This window comes from Tinamus guttatus, unplaced genomic scaffold (genome assembly GCF_059628265.1).
Source record: "Tinamus guttatus ecotype Peru unplaced genomic scaffold, ASM5962826v1 Tinamus_guttatus_pri_ptg000030l, whole genome shotgun sequence".
NCBI lineage: Eukaryota > Metazoa > Chordata > Aves > Tinamiformes > Tinamidae > Tinamus > Tinamus guttatus.
Window position 1 is genome coordinate 1,338,663 of NW_028288564.1, and position 21,413 is coordinate 1,360,075.

At 41.2% G+C, this 21,413-nt stretch overlaps 1 protein-coding gene across 1 annotated transcript in view; it reads right to left on the minus strand.

Moving 5' to 3' along the window:
* Positions 1-2,078: 2,078 nt before the first annotated feature.
* The window catches only part of UXS1 (UDP-glucuronate decarboxylase 1), a 56,094-nt gene continuing 36,759 nt past the window's right edge, over positions 2,079-21,413 (minus strand). Inside the window, exons 10-15 of the mRNA XM_088530329.1 lie at positions 14,313-14,432; positions 9,870-9,913; positions 6,699-6,759; positions 6,046-6,103; positions 4,802-4,905; positions 2,079-2,934 (exon numbers count right to left, since the gene is read on the minus strand). Of these exons, the coding sequence (XP_088386455.1) occupies positions 2,803-2,934; positions 4,802-4,905; positions 6,046-6,103; positions 6,699-6,759; positions 9,870-9,913; positions 14,313-14,432 (519 nt within the window). The 3' untranslated portion in view covers positions 2,079-2,802. The remainder of the gene's footprint in view (positions 2,935-4,801; positions 4,906-6,045; positions 6,104-6,698; positions 6,760-9,869; positions 9,914-14,312; positions 14,433-21,413) is intronic.

The window sequence follows — 21,413 nt, forward strand, 5'->3', positions numbered from 1 at the left end:
GATGAGGAGTTGCCACCAGCTCAAGTGCCCTTGGGTGCAGGTCAGCGTGACTGAACGGGCGCATCGAGTCTTGCCTTCCCAGCTGTGGGACAGCAGCAAATCCCGACTCCCAAGGTTTCTGGGAAAATGTACAAATAATCCACTGTGCTGAGGCATGGAAATCAGGATGTGGTTTGGCTTCACTTACTACAATATCCTGTATTTCCAGGCTTTCAGTCCTGCCACCTCTGTATTCCACCACTTTCATCCCTTAAACGTGGCTATTCTGGACTGGCTGTTTCTCATGTGTGGTCCCCTGCAAACTTGGTGCCTTCTTCCTCCTACGGAGGTAATGCCAGGTCAGACCAGAGAGCACCGGCGTGAGGGCTTGCAAGGCACAACCCATCAGCCTTCGCTCAGGACAAAACTTGAATTACCCAGAACTTTCCTTTTTAAGCACCAGAAGACTCCGTTTGTAACGCCTACAATTCCTGCTTTTTGAGCCAGCTTGAAGACCACTCACCAGCTTCAACGGCACAGGACAACAGCAATCTCAGCTCATTCTGGAAGGTGCTAGGAAGAGAACGGGAACTGAACTAGAAACCATGAAACCAAAAGCTAAAAGCAGTGCAGGGAAAGTCACAGGCCACATTGGGGGATTCCACATATTCACAAACGGGTTATGTCAGCACCAGCCACTTGTCCTCTGTCCAATTTTCTCCCTTTATGACGAAGGTCAGGCAGTGAAGTAATCTAAAAAGCTTTTAAATTTGTAACTTCAGTATCCAAACATTCAAGATCTCCCTAGAGTTATTTGAAAATGCAATTTTTGTGCAACAGTCTCTAGAACATGCTTGCTCTAGTACAGCTCATGCATTCTGCACTGAAGACAGAGGCCTAAATGAAAAACAATCCTGGAAGCAGCAGCTGAAGCCCCCAACTCCCCTTTTCTTGGTGACTGCTCTAGTTGCTGGACTCTTTGTAAAGGAAGGACTTTGGATCCTTCAGCACTGCACCGTGTGGTTTGGATAAGGAGCCAGAGCACCTTCCCCCAAACAGGGACAGTTCAAAGGTTAGGGTTAAAAAGCTGCACGGGGACACTGATAGTTACAGGCACAAAACGATGCCGAAGTACCGCTCCCACAAAGATCCAGCTGTTCCGGGAGTATCCAGCCACTAACCAGGCAGACTCTGCGCCTCTGTCAGTCACAACACGTTGGAGGAGGCACATTTGGAGCACGCAGACCAGGCTGTACCTTTCGGGCACCTTCATAAGCAAAAAGACTATTGAGAATTATCACAGATGGCAAAAAAGTCTTTAAGGGAAAAGCAGAGCCCACACAAGCGGCTGAAGTTTCACAGGGTGCAGGCAGGTGGCTATTGCTCCGTTGGGAAAAGGAAATCTCGGCCTTGTGCAGCGGTCGCGGGGCGCAGGCAGGAGGGCAGCGCCGCGTCGCTCCCGCAGCGCCAGGGAGCCCCGAAGCGGAGCCGCCCGCGAGCCCCGCGGCGCCCGGCCCGAGCCGTCTCGGCAGCAACTCCCGCTTTGTCAAGCGGCCTAAAGACACTCGGGAAAGCTCAGGAAGCAAAGCTTGAATGAGACAAAGTGCAGCCGCTCCAGGAGATCTCCCCATCCTGACTGAGGGGGCTTTTCAATTCTGAGGGGCGCCAAGACAAAGCATCTTCCAAAAGAGCCTCCGCCGGCCCTTCCTCCAAGGCAGCCCCTGGGTGTCACTGTGCAAAGTGAGAACAACCGAGTATCGACACCTCCTTTAGAATGACAGACAGTGTTATCAAAGTTATATAATATTTACTGGCAATCCAATACTTAAAATACAAATATTTCCTCAAATTGGGAGACTGAAGTTGTAATCTATGTTTTAAAGAAAATCTTACACTTCTACATCATTATCCAATGCTTAAATTGGAATAAATCATGACCTGTTTTTATCTAATCTATTTCAACAGACATCCTACAGTCCTTCCAAACCATCTCTTAGCAGCTTTTAACTTTGAAACAATTATTATCTGTTATTTTCTAATCAATATACAATATACGTGTAATGAGAAGTACATACAGTGAAAGGACAAAATGGAAAGTAGAAGTTTCAATATTTTATTAAAATAGCATATTCGACCACTGTAACCAGTAATACATTAACTTTATTCCCAGAGTACGCACAACACAGTAGTGATTCAAAATATCCTTATCCATGGTAATCAATGAAAATATCTCAAATTCAAGTGTACAACTAAAACTAAACCTTTGAAAAATCTCTCCTTTAAAGAATACATAAAGCTCTCATACAGAATTCTTTTAAACTCCTATATACCAGATGACAGAGTTTCTCTCACCTGACAATACCACTCACTTTTTTTTTCTTATGCATAGTAGAACATCTCATATTTTATAGTACTCATTTTATAAATAAATTGGCATTTTCCAACCCATTTGTGTTCAGCTTCACAAAGAAACCAGTAAATAAAACTGTCAAGGACAGTCACAACAAAATGATCTCACAGCAAGATATAAAACTTGAAGATACTAAAAGATGCTTCTACTCTATTTTACATAAAAAGACAGATTTAAAAAGTGCAAGGCAAGATTTGCAGGGGATGGGGATTTCTTTTTTTTGTATTTTTTTGTTGTTGTTTGTTGTTTTAGGCACATCCACTTCTTTAAAGCAAGCTTCAGAATGAAATTCCAGTTTGTTCTTCATGATACCTGTTTCAAAGTCTCTCTTAAAAAAAAAAAAAAAAACTAAGAAAGAAAAAGTACATCCCATCAAATGTCAAGTAGGGGGTTTTCTGTCCAACTAACAGTCTTCAGTTATGTCTTGTTCTTCCTTTTTTCATCCGTGCGGGTTTTGGTTTGGGAATATACTGATTGTTGGCCTGATACTCGAGCTCTTTGCGGAAGTAATGAATGGCTTTATTCAAACCTTCTTCCAGCGGGACCTGTTCCCAAAAACAGGGAGAGAATCATATCACCAAGTTCGCATCAGCTCTTTTCACAATAGCATCTTTCTATCACAGCTATTACAACCCTGCTGTAAAACCCTTTGATTCTTTGTCAGTACAAGTATTAACAGCACCACACACTGGTTACATCTCTGCACTGCTACTGTAGGACAGCTTTCAAGCATCGGAAATATCTTCTGATGGAGTAAGTTTAAAAATAAAAGTCGGCATCAAATAGTTGTAACTGGTCCATTTTGTGTCCAGATGCGCAAAATACTTCCATTACACATGCAAAGAGATAAACACAAATCTAAGCTCTTCTTGGTTTTAATTATTAATCTAATTAATTTAATTACTATCTTTCACAGAATCTCTGTAAAAAAAACATTGCTTAACTGTACCACTATCATACAAAAAAAAAAAAAAAAAAAGACACACACAAACTATCAGTCTGCTGTTTTTTATTCTATGCACATCATCGTTATTCTTCACGTTCTAGGTCTGTATTTAAGTACTGCAGTTTGTGGACAGGAGCAACAAGTTTATTACAACTTCATTTCCCAAAACAGCACTGCGAGGTAAGTGTAAAGCCTGACCCCGAACATGAAAGGTCAGAAGCAAATCCAAGTTAACTTTCCAACCTTTAGTGATCCTTAGCTTGCCATCCTCCTCCTACCTTGAGCTGTGGCCACCTCTGCCATCTCTGAATCCTTTTGAAGTGCTCTGGAGCTCGACTTTCCTGCTCATGATGGGCTTATACTTACTAGACAGGGGCCCACATCTTCCTGGAAAGGTTTTGGTCTGCAACCCCCCAAAAGCCAACAAATCACCAACCTCGCCAGAAAGGAGAGCTGGCTAAGGAAGCCACCATCTTCCTGGGATTAAATGGGCGTCACTTTTCCCAAACAAACCAGCTTTTAGCTTCCACTGTGCTCAACTACTCCCATGCACAATCTTCCTAGGAAAGTTCCTGATTAGGAAAACACAGTGCTCGGACATTTTGCATTTCTTACATTTTGTCTGTGCAGAACAACCACAAACTTGACATCATCTCAGATGACTAACAACTAGGCTTGAGAGGTGAACAGTAAGTTAAAGTCAGAAAAAGATAGACCAACCCTGAGCATGTTCACAACCCTGGGCTGAGATTACCTGAACACAGAACTAGCGCCGGTAAGCCCGGAATAACAGCAGTTTCCTCTGGTTTAGTTCAGTCTGCCAGAATCCATGTCAGCTATCTCAGGTTAATTCCATGGTCTGTTTTTCTTTGGTTTCATCTATTCTAAATGTACTCTAGCAACATTTTTTCTGTTCTTAAATCTCTCTCAATTCAAATTGCAAGGATGTTGCAGATCATCTTAAAAATTACTCCTTTTTTTTTTTAAAAAAAAAATTGTTAAATAAGACTAAATTCCTCCTTCCATAACTTGTGTTACCACAGCAAAACAGGACTGAGGCCTGTAGTTGCAGCAAATTCATCAGCTCTCATTACTATGTATCACATATTCCAAAGTACAGGTCAAGCTTACACAAAGGCAGCCACTAAATGTTAGGCATGTGAAGAAACTAAAAAAAAAAAAAGTAGGATAGGTTTTTTAATACTTAAGACGTTAGAAATGCCAATGCTGATCTGCTCTCCTGCATGGCACAGGCCGTAAAATCTCACCCAACAGTTCCTGAATCATGAGATAGGGCAATGTTTGAGACACTCAGACACTTAACAGCCTCATAAATAACTGCCCCATTGAACAGATACTCTGATAACTTAAGAGATCCTATTGTAATGTGACCTGGAAAATATACTGAAACATGCTCTCTTCCCCACCATGTTTTTCAGGCACAACAGTAATAGAACTTGACTTACCACAGGTTCCCAGCCAAGCAGTAACTTGGCTTTTCTGATGTCAGGTTTTCGTTTCTGAGGGTCATCCTGTGCTTCCGAGAGAAACTGGATTTCACTTCCGCTGCCTAACAAACAAGGGACCGCACGTTACCATACTTAATTCCCTATACGTCACATTTACATCCTTCCTTCTTGGTGAGGATCAGGTTTCCCTGCAGCTCTCTCTTTCCTAATTCCTACCACTGAAATTTCCACACAGGCAGCTGCACTGAGTGCAATGGTTGGGTGAACCAGCTGGGCACTTTGGCACTGCAGAGGAATTCACTACTTCTTTGCCCACATTCTTCAGCCTGATTGTTAAAGATCCAACACAGAACTTGGGTTTCCTCGTAACAACATACAGAGACATGACAAGGTCTCTGAGAAAACCCAGCAAACTATTTATGTGTCATCTAACTGTGAGAGATTTAACCTGTATAAAACTAAATGACTTGTTCGGACACAGTCAAAGAGACCAAGTTATTTGTGGGCAAATAGGCAAAAGGAGGTAACAATTATTTTATCTGCTAGATGGGCTTGGTACTGTGGTTTTGAATATTCCTTCCCAGTCTGTGGACTCATAGATGTTTACCAGGGGGAAGAGTCCCATGTTAGAATCATCACATTCATGAGGGTCTGTACCATACATTTTAACTTGCTTTTCTCAGGTGCCTTTTACAGATCCCTCAAAAGAACTGCTGGAATCTACAGACTGAAAATCCTTGCCAATGGCATCAGTGTGCTTCATCTCGCGAGGAAACTGCATTAGAAGACTGAGCACAGTCAGTCATTTACTACCATTTTGGGAGTCTGATTCTCTGTGGATCTCAGAATTGTGGTGTAGAAAAGGAAGGAGATGCCCAGCAATTTATATACATTCCATGAAGCAAGTACAACAATGAGAAAGTCTCTTCACTAGCCACTAATAACCTACTAACTTCCATAAACAATATGTAAAACTACTATGATACATGACCCAGACAGAAACAATGTATTCAGTTCTGCTGTTCATGCACTGCTTTACATATTAATCAGAGAGTCAAAATCCCCTTTCAATTATATTTAATTATATGATCGGGATACAATTAAATGTCTTTGATAGAGTTATTAAGAAATCCAAAGACCAACTTAATCATCCTCCTATTACACACACTGATCAAGTAACAATAATCACACAACAATAAATACTTCACGAGCTTCATTGAATAACGACTTACGATACTCACCAACAAGCTTTTTAATTAACTGGGCAAATTCTAGAATAGTGTGCTCTTCTGGGTTTCCCTGCGAATGGAAGAATAATCATTGCAACAGCAATTAATCACCTTAAGAGATGCTAGCTTTCTGACACAAAATAATTCTAACAGTCATGTTTGGCTATGAAAAGAAGTAAATATTCATTTCTACTTTGAGGGAAAAAATATATATAAAAATATATGATCAAATATTATCCTGTTTTCTTCCATAAGACTTGTATACAGTGATTTCTAATTTCTGAATCTTGGGACTCCTTTAGTGCCTTTTTATAATAATAATAATAATAATAATAATAATAATAATAATAATAATAATAATAAAGGCTTCAATCATTTCTTTTGGACATTTCTCCTCACTTCTGTTGTTTCATTTTTCCACATTTCAACCACATGAATCTTATTGCCAAAACAAACAATAAGTTTAGTAAATTCCTCTTGTTCTTGGGACTACCAGGCACCAACACCTAGGGGCTCAATACTCTTCTTTCTAAGGAGCATATAGGCTTTATTCCTGATGGAAAGAGCCTTTTTGCTGTGTTTATTTCTTCAGGAAGCTACCTTGAGTGACAAGGAGGAGAGGTGATGGTGACTGCGGAGCAACAGAGCAGAACCCTCCCACTTACCAAGTTGACGGGACTGCTGACATTGCTGTTCATCAAGGCCACCAACCCATTCACGAGATCACTAGGGAAAAAGAAAGAATAAATTGAGGCAGGATCCCATTTCCCTGTAAATGCTCTAATCTACGAAAGAGAGTTGCCTCTTTAGAACTGTGGTAAAGCACACAGGTCAGCTGAGGAAGGCCAAAATCAAATTTATAGTGTGTTTTTCACTAGGTCTATGTTTCCTTGCCTGTTTGCTCCACTGTCCCTATCATATAAGATTTCCTGGATTTTTAGGTAAAAAGTTTCAAACTTTTCAGTTTTAAAGGGTGATTATGTTTGCAACAATTCCTCTGAGCATATGAAAGACAAAAACAGAAAATAAAATGTTCACAAAAGGCAGTAACTTTTTTTCTTCCAGAACCCTAAGTCCTTGCTTATTTAAAGGCCAATTTGCAATACATTTCAAAAAGCAGCATACTGTATCCTCTTCAGAGGCACATGAAAACACTGCCTGCTTTGCACTTCATTGTTTGTGTTTGCTCCTTCCAAAATTTTTTAAACCAAGTTTGTTAAAAATAGTATTTTGGTGTCATCTCCCCTCTCCTCAACAACAAAATATCTCCCTCCTCAGCCACCAAAGCAGAAGTCTGGCACTGCAGTTTAGCCAGCAAGACAGAACAAAAATGTGCATCTTATTCATCTGAAACCAACTTCAATACTGCAATCTGATCAGTGCAGATGGACTCTTGTATCTGAACAAATGCTGCTAATTTCAAGGGAAGCAAGCGTAGACTCTAAGATCAAATTAGAGCTTCGGGTTTCTCTTTTAAGCATCTTAAAGGCAATGAAGAGTATGATCAAGTGAAATGCTTGTAATTAATAGAGCAGCTAACATCGCTTTTATCCGCCATAATAAATCTTACTGAATTTATTAGTTATTTTTCACTCTTTAACTAGCTAGCAGAAACCACCTAAGAAACGCCTTCATCTTGGGGCAGTCTTGACCACAGCATTAGTTGTAATTATGTTACTCCAACTACTGCATTGCTCTTGGGTCTACCAATGTTACCAATTCTAAATTGAGAGCTACTATTAGTTGTAGTTTGCCAACTATTACGTGACTTTGAAAATCTTCCAAAAGCTGTTACTGTTTATATTAAGCCTCCTCATAAAAATAATTTCTAGTGCTTGAAATGTCATTTGGGAAGAAGACACAAAGACTGTATCGTATTTTCCATTAATTCTAGTTCAATGGTTTGATCTTAGAATTTTTATACTTGCAACCAATTCTATTGAGGATAAAGTTTAACTTCTGAACATGAGATGTTATAGCCTAAATTTGGCAATCTTGTACTTTCAAACTGATTGTGGTCTTATAGGAGAAAAAAAAAATGTGTTTTGGACCTATATGTAAAGAAATATAAAGACATATACACACACACACACACATAAATAAAGAAAATGTAAGATAAAAAGGAAGTGGACCTCCACTTGCTATGTGTTTTGAATTTTAAAATAGCAGCTCAAGGTTTATTTTAAATGTATCTTTTTCCTTATTTTTTCCTCTAAGAATGAGTTCAGTAATGTGGTAAGTTTGATGTAGGCTCCTAACCTCACACATGCATGAAATTGTGAATGTCAACTTCTGGTCACTAGTTAGAGCAAGACTCCAACACCAAAACATTAGAATCCCTCTGTCCCTAGCATAAACCTGGTAAGAAGCTGGTTATTCTCTTGGGAGATGTAAGATTTTTACTTGCGAAAAATCAAATAAAATGCTCCAAATTAACTAGAGTAACTAGCGCTACTTACTGGGTTTCATGTGCAAATACATTTTCTGAAAACAAATACAGCTCATGCAAACATATTCATGGCAGTAAATATATTCAGTGATATCAATTACAAATGTCACTGAAATTCATTAGCAACGCATCCCTCAAAATACTAAAATGGCTTGTTTCATTTTTTTTTCTAAATCCCTACTGCGTAATTGTATTTTAAGATTTTCAAATATCAAGCTTATATTTAAGGTATTATTCTTAGTTTCCTGTAAGAAAAAAGAGATATTAGTCTCAAAACAGTTTTTGTTTGAATGTAAGGGGAAAACAACCAGAGGAGTGCTGCATGACTCTGAAGTATTTACTAAAATGGACAATGTTAGTTCACTTCTTTGTGAAAATGAGTTTGTAAACCTGTATTTTGTAAACTTTTCTTTGTAAAAGCTGTTTTCAGTTCTTAACACTCCCTCTACTTCCCCTTGCTACTCCCACACCAAAACATTAATCAGAAAATAATAAGCAGAATTTTGGTGGCCTTGAGACATTTAATGCTGGTCCCAGAAAATACTGAAGTTCTCCATTTTGGAAGATGCTGGCTTCTATTTTAAAGGAACATGGAGAAATACATACTGCTGAATGTCTGGGTTTTGCATGTGCTTAACACACTATGCTTTCATTTCAGTTCTGGTTTGCAGACTCACAAGCCTTGGAAGGAAGGAGTGTCAAAAGAGAAATACAGCAAATCTAGGTACAGTCCCTCTGTACCAGCGGCAGCAACAAAACGCTACTTTGAACCTGCACACTCCTACAGTTACAGTTTTATTAAGGAATTCCACCTTAACCACCAGGAAACAAAAGAAATCTTTAAGGAAGAAAATCAAAACCATGTCCCCTCGTACTTGCAAGCGAATTCTAATCCTGAAATAATTCCTACCGTACACTAAGCCAAGCATCCTGTTTTTCCCCCTTCGTTAGTGAAAGTACATTCTGGCCTTGCTTACACTGTAAATATTGGCTGTGGCAGCAACCCTGGAGCCTCTCCCTGCGCCCAGCGGGGCCGCAGGCGCCGAGCGCCCCACGGACACGGGGCAGCAGCACCGCGCTGCAGCGCAGGGACCCGCCACCCGCCTCCGCGGCCCCCGCCGTCCCTCCAGGACACGGCACAGCCACCCCGCCACCCGCAGCTCCAAACCCAATAACCTCTTGTTTCTTGCCTTTTTTTTTTTTTTTTTTTTTTCAATCTTCAATATCCCCTTTCTGAAAGCAAAGCTGTCCTAGGGATGGAAACAATTTCTTAATTTAAGAAAAAAAATGCCAGTGCAAGCCTGTTTTGTGCTATATACTAAGCTGGCCAAGCTCAAAGAACTGTCATGCTAAGGAAACAGTATCAGAGAGCACAGATGAAACTTACCTGACATATTGGAAAGCTCTTGTCTGAGTCCCAGGTCCATAAACCTAAAAATAGGTAAAAATTAGAGAAGTTAGGGGAAAAAAATGGACTTTTATCTTCCTCTACTTCTTCATCATTCTAGAAGTCCCAAGGAGAAACATCTGGGACATAAAGCCCATGGTACAGGGACCAACGAAGATGCTTAGCAGAGCTTTTGGCAAAAGCAGCAATTCTTTTAGTTTTTCTGTTGGAAGTGTCTCCAGCAAACATACCCTTATGCATCACATTACTCCCGAACTCTGGATGTAGGAAGCATTTTCCCAAGATGTGCAACAAAGCCACGTTTTGTCCTCTCCTGGAGCACTGAAAGAGGCTGCAGTATGAATTCAGCCAGAAAAAAAGCCAAATATTTAAAGCAAGCTCAGAATATTAAGATGTGGTTCTGACAGCCCACTTTTATTTGCTCCACAACAAAAGATGGCTTCAAAGAAACAACCAAATGTTAGTAGCGCCCCCCCCCCCCCCCCAAAAAAAAAGTATGACTTTCCAAATATTAGTATCTGTGCCAAGGAGAGATGGAAAAATTTCTAGTGGACATGATTCCCCTATACATATTTGTTTAGAAACCCTAGCAGGGATGGAAAAAGCATTTTCCCTCAGATTCCGTATATTGAAGCAACCAGTATGGAACTAGGGAGCAGATTTCATGTAAGTACGTAGAGAGCTTCCCACTCGCTATTGATTACCTTTTTGTAGAGGGTTTGCAGAACAAAGTTGTGTGCAAGACTCCTCAGAAGTTATCCTCAGGGCTACATTTCTTCCATGCAGGCAACGGATGGAGAATTTCCAACACTCCCTCTGCCACCCCCCTCAGTTTGTCTTAATACAACCTCTACAACAATAAAAAGCAACAGTGGCCACGTCTGCACAGGCTACGATCTCTTAAACCAGGGTAATTCATGGGATTGCTTTCACTTTGCAAGATTAATTTATTCCACTCAAACAACTACTTTGAACCAAAAGAGACTGAATATATTTGATTTCTAAAAAGGTCAACATTGGGTATCCTTGCCAAACAAAGTAACAGTAATTCTCTATTAATTCTCTAATTCTAACTACTATTACTAATTCTCTAGTAATACAAGGGTAAAATACTTTTGTCTCAATTACTGCTTCTTGCTGACAGTTCATTTTATTTGACCTGGACAGCAAGACAGTCCCAGCCTTAGTTCTTTCCTCATATCCAGTAATTTTCCATGTCAGATAGTTCCTTCCAAAGGAACAGCAATGTTGGACAAAATGTTTAAAGCATTTTATCTCCTGTTACGTTCTTGATAAGGTCTGGATGGCATGGGGGTCAGGCTAACAGCACGGACAAAAAGCCTTCAATAATCCCTTCCACAGGCTGGCAGCGACTCCAGGCTTCTCTTGCCGACAGTCTACAATACCCCAAGGATTGCCTATTTTAAAACAAGATAATGTCTTCATATTTAGTGAGGCTTCATAGAACTTCCACTGACTGTACTTAGCTCTACTTACAAAAGATAAATATCTCTTTTCAATGAAACGTCAGGATGTCACCAGCAATGAGGACACAGTTACAGTCCTGTCTTGCTAAAGGCAAGCCCTACAGGGAGCTGAAGTCCCTAAGCAAGAAGCGGCACCTTCTCCCCTCCTCCTGCTTGCTCAGTGCCTTGCAACAAACAGCCCCAGCCTCACCCTGCGGCTTTTGGGAGTCTGAGCAGTAAGGAGATCAAACTCCTGCAGGAAGTCGAAAGCTTTTTCGACTGCTGGGCCACTCTGTGCATGTTTTGTTTCAAGTTACGTGATAGATGTGGGCAACCCGCTACCCAAGGCACCCGTCTGCCTGCAGCAGGACAACGTGGCACCAGGAAAGGGCAGATCCCTTCCAAGGCACAACCCTACGTGCTGCCCATCAGCCCCGTGTTCAGGGCATCATCGAACAGAGAGAAAGAGCAGAGCAGCCTCCAGACAACCAGTCACCCTGGCTGTTGGGAGACCAGCATTCACGTTTCAGGAGCGTATCCATGCCAAAACCTTGTGGTTTTCGTCAATAACTGTTTGCTTTGAGGACAAAGAAATAACATTTGCAATACTGGTAAGCAAGTACTAAAAAAAGAACTGTGTCCCTGCACGTTCTTCTAGCCAGCCAGCCTTGCTGACAGGCCCCAGGCCCCAAAGGCTGTCAATTAGTGGACATCTCGAGTCTTAGATACACTTTTGCTGCCTTATAAACATCTCTTTGCAAATAAACTAGTTCTGTTAATGTACAGACCAGCAATGGATTACCATTATAATACAAGTAATTCACTTCAATCTTGCTATGATCTGAGAAGAATTAGGGAAATCAGTTTACTGAAGTGCAGCCAACACTTCAAAATCACTTCAGATCATATTTTAATGCAAATTTTCCCACCAGAAAAAAACTGATGGGACTGTCTCTTGATATGAATCAGTAGCACAAAATACAAAATTCTAGCTAAAGAAAAAGTTGAGAGTGTTTATTTTTGATCATTATTAGCAAATTACAACTGCATTTCCTCCTCCTCTCTCTTAATTGCTTAATATCTCTGCTGCTTCTATGCTGGAGCAGTATTACTGAGAAATTGAGTGGACAAGCACTTCTTCCTGAACAGGCAGGGTGTGAGCCGTAAGGGGCAGCTCCTGCACCGGGCACCCGTGCTCAGGCAATGGGCCCACTCGGTGCTGAGGAGGCCCCGCAGCACTGACCAGGCCACCTGGGCTCCCGGCTCCTGCCGGCCTCCCCGGGCAGAGCCACAGAGACCTGTGCTCTCCATGACAGCTTATCTGCCACTGATCGCAGGCTGCATCCAACAACAGCAGCCACAGCACTTTGTAGAGAGAAAACTAAAATTCTGGGGAAGAAAAGTGAATCTTCAGGAGGTGCTGTGGCCAGAGCATTCAGATTATGGGCTTTGTTACTATGAAATAAACACAAGGCAAAACTAGTAACTTAAATGCAATGGTCAGGAGTAACAGTGAAACTCAACACTAGTAACACCGAAAAATAGAAAAAATGCCTAAGGCGACAACCATTGATAAGCAATGAGCAAGCAAGCCAAGGCTGATTTCTAGAGAAGACTAAACTTTCAAAAATAATCAGTGTAGTTAATACAGATGTTGATTGCTTGGCAGACTAAATACAATTTCAGCTTCTCAGAGATTTCATCCAACCAGCAGGGCAATGTCTGCTACATGAATTCTGAAAGGAGCAGCCCTATTTGGGTGTATCATGTAGTACAAACAAAACAAAACAAAACAAGGTGAACTCTACTACAGGACATCAAGCCTGTCCTTGCCAGAGCATGACATATTGCTGTGAAAGTGCCATGCCCCACTTCAGGTTCTGTTCCACAAGAATCACAGTAGCAGGAGCTGTTACAAAAACTTCATCCTTTTCCATCCTTAGATCACCTTCCCGTCCTACAGGAAGCCCTGATTGAACTTCAGATTTACAGTCTCTAGTAGAAGGAATGTTAGTACAGTCTCAAGTCAATGGCCCTGTGGAGACACTCAGCAACATTTATAGCTCTTTTTCAGAATAAGAGCCCATAAGCCTTTGAGTAATTACTTCACTCTTTACATCTAGGCGGTAATAATGAATTTATATGAAATTTCTGTGGTATATCAAGCAAACTGCAAATGTTTCCATGAGCTCAACAACAGATCTCAAATCCCAAACTACTCTTCCTGTTTTACGACGTGTTTCCTCCCACTTCCACTACATACACTCTTTATTTTGCAACAGGAGACTTAACAGGCCCAGGACATAGGACAGGTACTGCGTGTACTGCTGAATTATCAGCAGTGCCACTGGCATTGTTTTGGCCTGTTCCAGCTCCTGCTCTCCCAGTCTGTGACACTTGTTTAAGCATTAGCAAGAGCCAAAGACCATTTGCAACAGACAGACTTGTTCTGGATACAGGAAGATCTAGCTGTAGAGATGAGGGCTACGTGATGTCACTTTGTCTACAGTCACAAAATGTGGTCCTCAGCTGTTTTATTTACAACACAATGTCGACTGAGGGCCTTTAATGTTATTTTACACATGGAAAGTTTCAGCTGCTCTGCCAAAAAAGGCATTTAGATCGCTAACTTTGAAAAGTTGAGAGGAAAAAATTCCTCAACAGAAGAGCTATGAAAACATATTGCCTGCTTGCTGTGGATCTTGCCATGACTCATTCCCATGGAAGAGCTGTGACAGAGGCTGAAAACACTGTCTCACATTAGAACCAGAACTTTCCTCTGGGAAAGGAAGAGCAACAGCACTGGCAGAATACATCCTTGCATATGCAAGTGTGATACACTGTGAAACTAGATTTTTGTAGGTGGAAAACCTCAGTGTTTTCTAAAAATCACAGCACATGAGGCTAAGCTATTCAGCAAGTGGACACATCACATCAGTAAGATGCCACTACTCACAGTTAGGGGTTCTCCCTGGAGAGCTTGCAGGATGAAGTTGCTGACAACTCTACCATCATTCATGTGCATTCGAGGACCAAAGGTATTGAATATTCTGGCAACTCTCACTTCAACCCCTTCCTGTGGGTAAAGAGAAAGAAGTGTCACTACTTTATTACAAATCTTTCTTCCAAAAAATGCAAATTAACCATTTCCCTCCAATGTTTGTTAAGAATCTCTCTTACATACTTTAAATGAGTTCTTTTCTTACCATTAAATAATTTGAACCTCTCACCTGCAAACCACAGCGTGTAAGACATGATGATTTACACAAATTCTCACTATTTGCAATGTGAATTCTAAATCAGCACTAGCACCACTGAGGACTTCAGCTCATGCACTTTAATAATTTCCAAAAACAACCACCTCCATCTGGGGCTTCCTTAGACGTAGACAGCTAGATCAAGTAGGTCACCGACTGCCACTTCCCAGGAAGATGGGGTGTGCACACAGGAAATGTAATAGTGATACCTTGGTGGCTGAGGGACACAGCTCACACTCCATTCAGGAGAGAGACCCTAGGAACAGTTTTCTTGGAAATAAATGTATAGATTCAAAATCTAAAATCTGATTCTCTCTCTTGGGTCTCCAAGTGATCCATCCACAAACAAATCAATCCTCAAGGGCATTTTGTGAAAGCAGCAGCATTAGCACTCCACAAGGAGGATAATGAAACAGTCAAAACACACTTCAACATTTCAGAAGTTAACTACTGTTGACAAACAAGAATAACCAAGCAGCACTCAACACTGTCCACTGCTGCCAAAAAATAACCTCGCATCGTCTTTTTACTGCTACGTTATCCTGGGTAGAGCAAAAGCTCCTGCCCATGCAAAATGCAGCAATCAGGATCAGGCTCTTCATTTGCTCTTCAGCTCGTTAAGAAAAGCACCGCAGTGTATGCCAGAGGTACACACATTTGCTGTGCATGCACTGCTCCCAGCATCCCATCCTGGATCCATCACCGCTGTCACCACCGCACCGCAGCACACAGGCGGGCAGAGTTTCGTGTCCTTTCTGCTTTCCCCAGCACGCTCTCCTAGAAGCCCATAATCTCCTCCAAGGAGGGACTGTATTTCATGGGGACTTTCCAGATACACCCATAAATAACAAGCACTGAATAGCACTTGGAAGCTAGGCCCTAAGATAAAAATAACTCATTAAATTAATGCGGACCAAAAAGTGACTCTCCTAGTGCACGACTTGCACCAGCAGCAGTCTTGTTTTCACATACTGCTTAGAAACTAGTGAGGGCTCTGGGTAAGAACCACAATGCTTGCAGGGTAACAGTAAACCCAGCACTTCAGCACTTACCCTCCCTGCAATTTAAAAGTTTTGTTTGTTTTGGTCAAACAGAGCAATGCTGTCTTTTAAAATGCGTAACTTTTTATTTAAAGTGTCATCAGGTAAAACCTTTCCCTGTATTGTACTGCTTTGAAAATTTATTTTCTGGAAAACTGAATTTTCATACCCTGTAAAACTGGGATCTATCTTCTCTTAACAAACACTTCCATAAACATATTTTGGTGCCAGGAAATTAACATGTGACCGAAACGTTTGCTTTTCACTTCAGGAAAACCTGAATCTGATCTTTTGTGCATGTTCAGTAATTCTCTACTCCTTTTAGCATTAACTGCCTACAAGCGCCAATGGGCACCCTCCCATGCCTGGTTATGTGAACATCAGCAGCATATTCACTGCGACTGACCCCTCCACAGAATTCCCACTAGCCAAGTCAATCACTTCCCTAGATTAGTGGGCAGAGCTAGCACCAAGTCATATACACTTTTTCATTAAATCTTAAAGAAAGGAGGAAACTTTTTCAGCCATTTTTATACTGGCGAACAAAATAGTACTTAAAGGAATCCCTGGCACTGAGACCAAATGGGATCAACCAGCATTAGTCTACACTGAGCACATTCTTAATCTTAAAGCAAATTCATAAAGAATTTTTTTTTGAGGAACCCACAAATGAGTCATGCAGCAACATAAAAAACACAGCAGTGTGGGCTAGCAATCCACTTCAGTGCTCTCCAACTCTTTCATTTATCAGGACACATGTACAGAGACCATGCCTGTGCAGAGGGAGATGGAAGACAGAGAAGATGCAGAAAATATTTTCCAAGGCTCACATATAGATTGCTCCTCTGAACAACAACAAAAGATAACACAGTAGAATGCAGAGAAGGTGGGTACAAGCTTATCATACTAAAGAAAAAGAAGTTACTGCAGCCAATGAGGACAGGAGAGGTTTCTTTTCTTGTCCTACCCCACTAACTTGTTCATGGTCTGCAGCACGTATTAGCCACTACTCCAGAGATCCTGGCTCCATAAAGCAGCAAGGTATCAAGGGTGTTATGAATATATCTTAATTTAGAAAGACATATTTCAGTGTAGTAAGCTTTTCAAGAAAAGACATCTCCTTGTCTTGACTGTCTGAGAAAATGAATGAGTACAGAACATAATTCAAATGATAAGTTTTTTTTTTTTTTTAATTGAAATAACCTCAACATATGCTGTGGCCATAATTCATTAAGATATCAGACAAACCTGCCTTGCTGTTTTAAGAGTTATGGCCTCTTTCTTTGCAAACATGTAAACAGCAAGTATGAGACCTTTCCGCACACAAAGGTCAGGAAAGAGAAGGCTGCCAAGCGACCAACATGCGCAGACCATTAAGACTCTCTGACAAAACAAACAAGCAAGCAAAACCCCAACAAACCCCCCAGAGCCTTCAGTGCTTTAGATGCATCATCTCCCAGGGAAAGTCCAGGCAGTTGGACAAGTACCATGAGCTGAGACAAATCTCGATCAACATTTTGGGTAAAAATATTAAGATTGCTGTCTTTCTCCCTTGCTTTATTAGTCATTTTGTTAGTGACTTTATTCTTTCATTTCTTTCTTTTATTTATGTGTTTCAGACAACATTAATTAACTCTCTTTAGATTATTTCCCGTATCCAGAACTACTGGCAGACAGTTCACCAGAGTGCATTGGTGGTATTTTTTAAGCTATAAGGCCCAGTACTGAGAGCTTAGCCTAAGGTACTATTTATCTACATATATACGTGTGTGTGTATGTGTGCATACATACAGATATTTGTGTATATATATGTCTGCATACACATATACACACACTTAAATACACACCCACATATATGTGTATATGTGCATGTATGTACATATTTGTGTGTATATATGTATGTATGCACACACACACGTACGTAGATACCCATACTTTGCCTACTGAATAAGCAAAATGAGATTCATTTCTGGTTACTAAGAACTGCTTTGAAAACATTCAGCACGGGTGAGATTATATTTCATAAGTGATAAGCTCCTAAACAAGGCAGCGAGGACCCTGACATCCGATTCCACTCTCCGCACAACCAAGGAATACCTGGCAGCACTCCTGCCTCATGGCTGACATCCCTGCCATGCTTGCAGCACAACACTTCCCACGCTAGAGATCTTACTGCAACATTTCAGGGTCTCTTCATATCATTATTTACATCTCCCTGTGAAAAGCTCATCTTATTTCTAGGGCTTGCCTCTGCTTGCTATTTATTTGCACTGTATATGGCCAAGGCAAGCAGTCACAAGCCAACTCCACCAACATTTTTATAGGAGACAGTGCCATTTGGAAGAGATGTGCACCCATGTAGATGTGTTACTAGGATATCCCCATCAGACAGGGATTTTTAAGTTCAGTATTGTGCTGCACAGGCCAGCTTTGAACACAAGGAGGCAGCCTGCATCTCACCAGGGCAGCTAACACCAGCGCAATAAGAGCCACTGAACGGGAACTTTGAACTGTTCCCTGTCACTTTCCAATGAGGGGCAGGAAAACAAGCAAATGAACAACAGTTCATGGGCCAAACACAACAATTTCAGACTTCAGTGTGATGGAGAGTTCTGTGAGAGTAACATTCACAGACTGGTGTGGCAAGAGCACCTACAGATGTAACACATCGCCACGATAGCGGGTTTAGAGCCACAGCAGCCATATAATAATATAATAGATGTAAAATAAGGGGTTAACTAAAATGAGAAACCTCAAAAAAACCAGCCTGTTTGAATCAGAAGACAAATGCTCCTATGTATATATTGTCTCTCAAACACTGGCGAAACTTACTGAAATGAATTACAAAAAAAGAAAAAAACAAGGTTAAAAATTTTATTGCCTTCTGAACTAAACTTGCAAAAAGTGCAGATTAAATTCAAGCATTTGAGCCTTTTTGGGAAAACTGATAATCACTGCAAGATGATCTTCTATCCTGGTGTTTGTTACAAAGTCCTTACGTTTGTTAGCAACGCAAAGCACATAGAAACAGTACAGGTGCTACTCAAACACGGCACAACCACATACCAGAGCATGGGCAGGAAGACAGAGGGTTTTTCCCTGCTGTATACATGCCATGTTTGCATTGGGAAGTCGCAGCACGGTAGCTACACCAACCCAATTCAGACAACCCAGTAGAGAAACCCCTCCACTTTACAGAAAGCCTCCTACTACTGATGACCTGATGAAATGAGAGGTTGCATTTTTATGATATTGCCTTAGATATTGCGCAGTTCTGCTTCACTCCCTGCCTTTCAGTTCACTCCCTTTAACTGGATATTAACAGCAGGCAACTTTAGAAGACAATATTCAGTGCCTACACTTTACAGGGCCAAGCACAATGACACTGTGGTTTATGTGCAAAAGTCCTACAAAGAAAAAAAAATGTCAGACAGCTTCAACAATCCACTGGAAAAATGTGCAAACCCAAGAATCCAACAGTTTGGAGTTTGGAGTTTAGAAAACAACAGCTTACCAGAGAAGTATCACAGGGTTGCCTGACAGCAACCAGAATGAACAAGTTTCAAAAGCCTGATCCCCAAATTGCTGCAATTTGCAGGATTTAGCTTTACCGGTCTATAGGGAAGTTTTGACTTTTATCTGACATTTCTTTTTCCAAAGCATAAAAGCATATTTGTGAGCTGTGCAGTTACTATGGCTGAAAGCAGCATCACCTTCTCAGTAAAGTGGAGCCAATTCACCGCAAAAGACAAAAACGTGATTAATAAGCAGTGCTTTCTATTTCCAATGGAACCACTGCATTTTTTGAGAAGACTGATACAATTGTGAGTATGTGAGCTTCCAAACTTTGCAGAGGAATGTGCCCAATCCTCTTTTCTTTCTGAATTTCACTGACTTAGCATGCAACAACTTGGGTAACAGGAGAACATTAACAGTGCTGAGGATGCCTGCAGTTTAAGGGATGTCAATGCCATCTCATGGCGAGCAGTGAGGATGCATTAGCATTTTACAGACTCCTCTCTCCAAGCTTCACGTCAGACCTGCTGTTCCTGGATGGGAAATGAAACTCTTCTTCAGGGCTTCTAAAGAACTAAAGGGACCAATGGTATTTTAACACTGCTATTTACTTTTGGCTTGAGATATACCCAGCAGTTACTATCACCTCTAGTACTGAAGAATTGCTCTCGGAGCTGCTTGGCTACTGCCCTGATGAGACACATCACAAGATGCATCTCTTGTGATGAGACTAATCACAAGAGGAGCAATGAGACACTCCTTTCCTCCTCTGAGATGCCAGAAATACAGGCTTCTGGTCTGGGAATTTCTTAACAGATAATTTCTTCTCTTTCACCATATAAGTTGGAATTGCACACGGTATGGAAATTTCTGAACAAAGCATAAAAAGAGAATGCAATAGTAAGTGTTGAATCTCCAACCCCCATGTCCTTCCTATGAACTTTCTTCTCCACCTATTTGTCCAGTAAAATTTTATTTGTTGTTCAGAGAACACTGTTCCTTTTGTAAAATTCTCATTTCACCTTCTCTGGAAAGCTAAAACTTTGAGTCATTTTTGTGGAGAAGCACAATTACTAAATGGGCAAGTGCATCACATCTACAGCAAGTAGACACCACAGATGGAAGCCTCAGCAAAAACAAAGCAGAGGCAGGAACGAGTAAAAAGGACAAGCAGAAGAGTACCAAAGAGAGAAGTCCAGAATGAAAAAAAAAAAAAAAAAAAAAAAAAAAAAGCGCATACGGAATAAGCTCTTCTTGTAAGGAAAGAGCAAAGTTTCAAAGCGAAGCCTTGCACCTTGTTGGGGTGATGGTGTGAACAGCCAAGGGCTTTCCAGGAGGGAGCACTGTTGAACACTGAACAAGAGATCAAGGAAAGGGTATCAAGGTACCCAACAGGAGATATAGCCTAGTTCCCAAGGGAGCAGAGCAAGAAACTAAAGCTCCTGCTGACTTCAGAGGCCTTCCAGCAGCAGGGAGGATAAATCCACCACTGGGATTTATTCCACTCGCTTCCCTGTAGCTGGCAGGTGCGCTGAGGAGCGCAGCTGACCTATTTTCCCACACTCATTTACGGAGAGAGAGCTGCTCCCAAAACCTTTTAGCAAATATACTCTCAAATCACACAGGTGCTTCAGAGGAGATGAGATGGGCTCATCTCATATATGCTTTGAAATTGTGAATCCTGCAATTCTCCAGCAAACAGCTCAATTCCTCACCTCTCTCTTTAAGGAAATGCTACTACTGCCCTTAAACTCCTTGAGGAACAAGCACTGCAGCCTGCTGCGCTTGTCAAAGGAAGGCCCTTGTGAACAGGACAGGAAAGTCAAGAAATGTTTAATTCATAGAGTCAAAGCAGTGAAAAACCAACCTTGCCAGCAGAAGGGAGTGCACTGAAAAGGTCCTGGTCAGGACAGTCCATGGAGAAATTGCAACCATGAAGCGTATTCAATCAGCTTCTGACTCTGAACAGCCCATTTAGAAGTATAACTTGGAAGTATGAGTGCATGTAAGAAAGAAAGTGAACGATGATGGAAAAGAAGAAATTGGAAGAAATGAAAAAAAGAAGACCCAAAAAAAAGTTTTCTTGTTTCTTCTTTTTATTAAAGCTTAGAAAATTCTGGGAATGTTTCAGTCTGACGTCCTGCACATCCAGTTCTTTTGGGCTAGGTCACTCCTATTGCAAAATGTCCTTAGAAGCACAATACCCATTTTCGGAGCAGAAGTCAGATACGCTAGCAACACCAG